Here is a 9030-nt window from a genome sequence, read left to right as displayed (position 1 = left end):
TACATAGAATATATACCATACAAAAACAACATTACTGAACTTAATGCATATTATTTTAAATGTTTAATTCTGTTTATATGCAAGTAGATAAATGATAAGGAAACTTTAAAGATATAAATAATATATATATATTCTTTTAAATTTTTGAATAATGTTTTTATTTTATGAATTTTATTTTTTTATTTGCACAATGATATTACTGGTGTTTTTTTTAAAGCTTCTGTTCCTTTTCTTCTCAAATTAATACTACTTTAATAAACGCTTCTATATATTAATGTGTAATAAAATAATTATTTATTTCACAATCTTGTGTTATATATTTACACCCTAAAATTATGTGGTTTTTATTCTAAAGAAAAATCCATATATAAGTGGATCTTTTGCTACTGAATCAAACAGTAGTACTGTATTTATGTTAACCCTTTGTTTGAATAATTGCTGTGTTATTTTTTTTAATTTTTATGCGCTTGTATACATTTCTAATTTTTTTTATATCATTTATTAAGAAATATCCTCTTATATGTAACTTTTGCACCACTGAGTATTAGATTTTGTATTGCAAATAATATAAACTGTAGTTCTTATATCAAGGATCACATTGTGGTTGATATCCTATACTATAAGAACTTCCTTTAAATTTTCTATCTAATACTTAATATATATTTTGTAAGGATTCTCTTTTTTCTTTAAATTCAACTATTTTTTTCATAACTAAGCTATTATATAAGCATGATTTCAATAAAATAAACTATATGAAAAAAAACATGTATATATACCTAAATATATTAATGTTTTGTGCTTGTAAATTTTTGTGAAAATGGGCATATTCATTGTGTTAGAATATTCACGTTATTAACTATAATTTTTTTTTAACTTTATATAAAAAAAAATAAAGCGAATGATGCTAGTAATACGACCGCTTTGTATAAACTGACAGCAAATATATATTATACTTGCGTAGATGATAAATATGTGGAAAACAAGTACAAGGAGTTACCGTGTGAATTTTATTATCAAATGCTTCTTTACAATTGATTAAATCCACGCAAAAAGCATTTTAACTACATTTTTGATGTTTTTTACAATTATTCTTGTAAAGGTTATAACATTTCTTAATATTACCACAAATTATATCACCAGAATCCTGTTTTTTATCATTAAATTTGCTAAAATCTTCATAATAACCGTATATTTATTCAAGATTTGTTAAAGGTTCAGTATCAATTTATTTTATTTCTTATATGCATATATTATCTAATTTAGACGAAACATCTCTAAAGGGGTTAAACCAAATGTAACTATTATTCTTTTTTTTTTTTTTTTTCTGAATTTATCAGGTAATTCAAGTATTTACGACATTTGAGATTATCGGAATAATATTTATCCTTAATTTCAATTAAATATCTACCAATCTGTTGACATAATGTAATAAAATTAGTATTAGGAATATTTAAAGAATTATATTTAGTATTAGAGCAATATTGTCCAGGACTTATACTACCACTCTTAATATTTTAACAACCCCCTTCATATTCAATTTTATACTGAAGATATAATTGCACGGAATTATTCTAATAATAAAAAAAATAAAATAAAAAATACTACTACTAATAATAATATATATTCGTAAAATTATATTTTAATGAATAAAAATATATATTTCATTTATGTAACAACAAATTAATGAAATATTATGATATATATAAATATTATAATAAACAAATAAATCTTACGCTTCCCCCTAAAATGTTTGCGCCATTGTATATAAATATACGTGAATGAAACAGCAAAAGTTAAATTAACGTCATATTGATATTTATCTAAGTGAAAAAATTTTACACATTAAGTATATATGTGATACATTCCGTTTTGTCATATATAGAATTTAAAAAAACAATTCATAATAAAATCACCACTTTAATTTTTAGTTAAAATTAATATGAGGTTGTATAGTTTGTATAGTACAATATAAAAGCTTTTAATTGTAAACATGATAATTTGAAAAACATAATTTCTTTATTGTATCTAGAATACAATTATAGTAATGAATATTCTTCCCTTTTGTTTTTATTCGTGTGAAAATTATATAAATGTACTTACATTCTATAGAAAAAAATTAATTAACTTTAGTGTATTCTCATATAAATTGCCAATTATATTCGAGTATCTAATTAAAAATCTTTTTTTACCTTTTAAAATACTATAAATAGATAAATATTATTTATTTTATAGGTATAGAATTTTCCCTTTTATTTTTATTTTAGTGTTAAAATTGTACCTTTCAAATTATTTCAGTTAATATTTAAAATATATTATAATAATATATGGGTTCTTTAGAAATCTCAATTTCATGATTTTTAGTGAAATTATAACTTTTCATAAATAAAAAATAAATTCAACTTAAATAGGTTTATAATACATGAAAATAAGTACTATTTCGTTAAATTAAAAATATATCGCATAAAAATAATATTTTAAGTATGAATGTATTATTCTAGAAATAGATAATATCATAAAATTTGAAACAATCTCTTATTTTTTTTTTCATCCTATTACACAAGAAGCTAAAGTTGCAGTTTAATCTTTATAAAATTTGATTTAGTATAATATATATGATTATATTTAAAATATAACAATTATATAAACAAAAATTAGATATTATTACAGGGTAGATTAATTAAAATTATAAATTAATAAAAAAAAAAATTTAAATGCCTAAAGCTTTTAGTAAAATATATTACTGAATTTAATTTATACATGTGACTTATTAAAAATATAAATTAATATATCAACTAAAATATATATTTACAGACAAAATATAACAAGCTCAATTAAAAAATAAATTTATGGCTTTTGTTCTACATTCCAAATATAGTAAAATAATTGATAAAAGAAATATCATAAAATTTTTAAATTTCACTTATTTCACTGGTATTTTATTTATCTCTATTATGTGTCTTATATATTGTAATATATATAAACGCATATTTCAAAGATCTCAGAGAATAATAATAAATTATTTTTTTTTTTTTTTTTATATATCATATTATTGTAAAATATCTTAAGGTCATATATTTAGTAATATATATAACTTGTATATTATTATATTTTAATTGTACTAATATATTTATGATATAATTAAATATATTTAAAAAACAATATAAAATTACATAAAAACAAAAATCGTTTTTATTATTAGTACATACGTAGAACGATTTCTCCTTTACTTTATGAACAAAGTAGTCATTAATATAGAAAAGTTATTGTTATAATGGTTAAAATAAATATTTTTTAAATTTACTTTACGTAAGATATCCTCTGTTATTTTATTTTTATATTTAGAACAATACTATATCATTTTTCAATACTCATATATGCGTTTCGTTTAATAAAATAGTCCTGTTGTCAAAATGCCTAATAAATTCCAAAGCATTACTGTTGTGCTGTTATGAGATTAATATTAATTCATAACTACATTTGTAGGTTTATGTATGGCAATATTCTATTATTATTTTTAATATTCAATATATTTTAAGTATAATCACAATAGATTTAATAGACTAAAGTTATATTAAAAAATTTATTAAGTACCATATCATATATAAAAAATAAAATATAAAAGAAAACATAAATATTTATTATTCTGGTAACGTATAATTTGTACTAATAAAATATGCATGTAATACTAATATTTTATGGTAAGGTATAAAAATATCTAATGGAATGAATCTTATATAAATTAAAAGAATATACATTAAAAGAACTATATATTTATTTCTGATAAAACAAAAAGAAAAAATATAAATTCTATTGAATTTATTCAAAATTATTGGAACAAAGACAATGCTAATATAATTATCTAAAAATAATTATTTTCCTAATAATATGTTATTAATATGTAATAATATATTTGTTTTATGTATTATAATGTTATTACATTACAATGACGTATATATATTTCATTTAGCATTGTATTAACCTATGGTAATAATTATAATTAATTCATGTTAATATATTTTTTTGCATTTTATTTATTAATATTATTTATGAATTATTTATATTGTAAAATTCATAAATAAAGTGATATTATTATTGGATTTACATAATATAAAACAGTAAATAATAATTTGTAATCTGCCTATTTTTTTGGTATATGATAGCAGTTAAAAATTGTTACATATATAAAATGGATTTTATATTTTCATAGATAAATCTAGTAGTAGTTATTTTTATAAACATTAATATATAGAGAGATGATTTAAAAAATAATAACCATTAATCTTATTAGCTAAGTAGAAAAAAGAAAAATATAATTAAGTAATTACAAAAAATCAAAAAAAAACATAAAGATAAAAGTCAAAATTAACAAATTATTTTTAAAATGTAAAAATATATTATATTTTTTAAATTTACTATAAAATATTTATATTTTCTTTAATATCCTTCTGGTTTTAGAAAAGCTCTGAAATTCATATAGTACTGTTTAACTTATACATTTTTTTTATATTTAACATTTATATCTTTTATTTTATAAAAATATTAATAAATAATAATGTAGATATTAAAGTAAAAAAAAATATAAGAATATTTTTTATTTAATTGTTTACATTTGTTTTAAAAGCGAATATAAATTACAAGTTAATATAAAAAACTATGTATTCAGAATAATTTCATTATTATCATGTTTTAGGCATTTTAATTAGTTCAATTATTTTTTTAATTTATAATTATAAAAGTTATACAATCCCAAAATATACTTGAGTATCATAAATATCTATAAATATGTATAAAGTTTTTTCATTTAAGTTACACTATTTGTTGTATAAAAAAATTGAATTCTTTATGAAGGGACAGTACATTTAAATATGATTTTTTCTTAGTGAGAAGATATATATTATTAAAAAAAAATATATTGATATATAACAAATGAAGGGTTACAAACTTACTATAAATGAAAATGTTTATTATGAGATTATCTATTAAATCATAATGACCTAGAAGTATTTCATTATGTATATAACATATGGTTTTTTTATAATATATTAAATTATATGAATTATATATATGTTTTCACTACGCTTTCATGTGTTTTAACGTATATCTGTTTTTTTTTATTAAATTTTTTTTTATATTAATTAAATCCTTAAACGATTAATTGATAGGAATTTTTTGAAGGATACAAATAAGCATCATTCTAAATATGGAAATAACCATATAAATAGAAATAATGAAATAACATAGAATTATAAAAATATAAGTAATTATGATGTATAAATTAAAAAAAAGTATTTCAAAATTAATGTTTTTGCTTTTTTTTTTTTCCTACAAGTTTAATATTTTTGGAATACATTAATATAATTTTAATTTTTACATATATATATATATACCTTGTTACTTGTATTTAATCAAATACTAATATAACATTCATATTGATAATCTTAAATAAAAAATAGTATATATAATTGAAATATATTTTATGCATTTTTATTTCAATCTTCATATTTCATGTTCGCTTTTCTTTCTTTTATTAAGTATTTTTTTAAATTATTTTTTTCATTGTTCCCTTAGTGAATAATAAAATTTATGAAATAAGTATCATATAAATTACATGCTTACGCAAAAATATTATCCTTATATATTCAGAATGTATATTATAAATTTTAAAAATGTATTTTTTTATAATTCAGTAGTATTTGTCTGCAGTATTCTCCTTTTCCATATAATTTGCATTTGTATTATCTTCTATTATCCAATTTTCTAACTCTTTCATAAAGCTATCGTCTGTTGAAAAATCAGGATTTTCTATATTTTCCAAAAAATGTCGGTTAAAGTCACTTATGTTTTCTATTAATTCTTTTTTACTATCTGAATTTTCTTTTTCCTTAAATTCAATTATGTAATTATCCAAATGTGATTCATTATTTTCAATGTCATGCTCTTTTTTGCATTCTTCTAATACTGACATAAGAACGAGTATACATAGTTTTGTTAATAATTTTTTTTTTATATATTTATATAATTCTTGGCAGTCTTCTTTGTTCGATAATTCTCCTATATTAATTAATGGCAAAGAATCTTTAATTTTTTCATTATCATAATCATCTGGTATAATCTGGAGTTCATTAGTTAAATAGTTAAGTAAGTCCTGTTCAATATATTGCTTAATAATTATACACTTCTCTGATATCCACTGTCTCCATATATCTTTTTCTCTTTGTGAAAATGGAATATTTTGAATTTCATCAGGATCATTTTTTAATTCTTCTCTTTTTTTTAAGTTAGCTAGTTCTCTTTTCCAATCATTTTTTAAATTATTAAACCAATGTTCCTTTTTCAATTTGTCAGCAAGATTTTGATGTTTTTCTATCCATTTATTCCATAATATTTTTTGTTTTCCTATTTGATTAATACTTTTTGTATTTCCCATTATGAGTTTGTCATTAGTCAAATAAGGGTATGTATTGTGTTCCCCTTTTGTTAACAATTCTAAGCATATTTCTATAAATTCTCCTTTTATGTACTCCCATTCTTCATTTCTGTATTCTTCGAGTATTTGCATATGTACTTCTATGATAGTTTTGTATCTACGTTTGTTTTGCTTTGATGCGTTTATATTATTATTCATGTTATGTTCAAGTATTTTTATTTTTTTTGTGATCTCTTCATCATCATATAATGGATATTCCATCTTATTATGTTTTACAAATTCGTTTTTTGCGCAAGAATAAGAAGATGTTAGTATTTTCAGAAATTTCGCTTGTCTTCTTTTTATCTTTTTTTTTTTTTTAAATATTACTTTTAAAGTGTACTAGAATATAAAAAAAAGAAATAATAGATTCATATATTAAATTATTACAGTAATCGAATGTTTTTCATATAATTAAACTTTTATATTTATTTTACTTTAATAAACAGAGAAAGTATAATAATAGTTACAAGACTTGTTAAAATAGTTGGTACGCGTACAATATTTCGATTTGGTGGTTGACCTATAATTGTATTTTAAATGTATATATAATGTAATTACTTCTAAAACGGAGAATAAATTAGTATAAGTTATACTTGGAATTTTAGACTGCACAGTGACCGCAGGAAAATCTGTAGCAACATTTGACCTTGCAGAAGGAAAAGAAACAATTTGAAAGTCCTGGGTTTTTCTGGAGACATCAGGTTTTGTATGTAGTGGTGTAGAATCAGGAGGTTTTTCTGAATCTAAAGAAACAAAACATTTAGGTTCTGATAATTCAGATTGGGGAGATTTTACACATTTAGCGTGCGTATTTTCTGTTTTTGTTGATAATGCTTCAGATGGAGCTGTTCCTGGGGATAGAGTTGTAGGTTCGTTTTCAATATCTTTTTCGGGAGCACTATGCTCATCATGTTGGGATCTAGGTTGAGCTGCAGTTTCTAGCACATCTGGTACAACTTGTTGGTTTATATCTTGAGTTGTAAATTTACTTTCAATTTTTTTTTCGCCTTCAGATGAACTCTTGTTTTTTGTTTCAGCTAGAACTTGACCAGGTGGTACTGGATGGGAGGGCGTGCAGTTAAGCTGTTTTTTAAAATTTTGAGGATCCATTATGTTGCAAATCTTTTTTGTATCTTTTTCTGTTTGGTTTCTATCGTAACACGATTCAATAAGTTTTTTTTTTGTCATAAAATGCTCATTTCTTTCTTCTATCCATGCATTATATTCTTCACATTTACTTGAATAACTCTCATCAGATTGAGGTCTTTGCTTCAACCGTTTTATATCTGTCAGATCGGTATTTCTCTTTTTACAGAAATCATCTACTTCATATTTTAATTTTAAAATTTCTAAATGTTTTTCGTCCATAATCAAAGGGCATCCTCCTAGTTTATCTAGCTTTTCATAATAAGGACTTAACCATACATTTAATGCCTTTTCCCATATTTCTTTTTGTGATATGTAATAATCTGGAGGAGTCTTATTGACAATTAGATATCTAGCCAAATATAGGCATTTATTCCTTAATTGTTCTTTATCTTTCTTAACAATAATGTCATTAATAATACTCTTTATATGATTTACGACATTTGTAAAACGTGGTTCCCTTTGGTATCTTAAAACAGTATTGCCATAAACCTTAGAATACTAAATTAAAGAGAATTATTAAGAATATTTAGGCAAATATTTTCATGTATATTGCATTAGCACACTTTTTATGGTAAACAAATAATTTATGCATAAATTTAAAAATATTAAAAAACAGTGAATATTACCGTGGGTAAACATTTTTCCATTGTGAATATACATTAGTACTTTAGAAAGCTGTAAATAAAAATACGAAAGCAAAAAAAAAAATATATATCTTTTTATTTATCTATGAGAAAATTTTAAATTAATATACATCAATAAAGAGTAATTATAAAATTATCATTTATATTAGAACTCATAATTGTACAATAAAATAGTTGAATACATTAATATTTATTTTATATGATTGTTATCGTCTTTTACCTTAAATAAAATATCTAATATATATTAATAATATTTTAATATTATGTTAGAGCTAAATATATATTCGAATATAAAATTCATATTCCCCATATAAAGTAAAACCCAAATTGTTAAAAATAAAAAATTACATATAAGTAACATTAATAAATGATATTAAATTTATGGTTTACGATTAGTATATATATATATATATATACCCTTTTTTTTTAAATAAACAACATATAAATTCTATTATTAGTGTTACTATAAATAATACTTTTTGTTCTTTTTTTCTGAAAATAAATAGTCTTTATATCAAATCATTAATAGAACTGATGACATGTTTCTTTTTATTTTGTTATTTATGTTTGATCTTAAGCATTATAATGATATAACTATTTTGATAGCACTTTTTTAAATTTAGGATGCCCTGAATATAGAAAAGAATCAATAATAAATAAATAATACTAAATAATTTGTATGGATGCATAAAGTAGAAGCAACTGAAAAGTAGTTATGGCAATTAATATTATATATATATATCAATTACCTATATATTAGTTATTTAT

At 20.7% G+C, this 9030-nt stretch overlaps 1 protein-coding gene across 1 annotated transcript; it reads right to left on the bottom strand.

Annotated features, from left to right (window-relative positions):
* Positions 1-5683: 5683 nt before the first annotated feature.
* On the bottom strand, positions 5684-8265 carry MKS88_000201 (STP1 protein; the record flags this gene model as incomplete). The annotated part of the gene is made up of 3 exons (XM_067219287.1): positions 5684-6795; positions 7063-8116; positions 8245-8265. 3 exons carry the CDS (start codon positions 8263-8265, stop codon positions 5684-5686), a joined length of 2187 nt encoding a protein of 728 aa, XP_067070375.1.
* Between the last annotated feature and the right edge of the window lie 765 nt (positions 8266-9030).

The sequence above is a fragment of the Plasmodium brasilianum genome (assembly GCF_023973825.1).
Source record: "Plasmodium brasilianum strain Bolivian I chromosome Unknown PB_00_06, whole genome shotgun sequence".
Lineage (NCBI taxonomy): Eukaryota > Apicomplexa > Aconoidasida > Haemosporida > Plasmodiidae > Plasmodium > Plasmodium brasilianum.
Note: the sequence above shows the minus strand (reverse complement) of the source record. Positions and strands in the feature narration are given on the sequence as shown.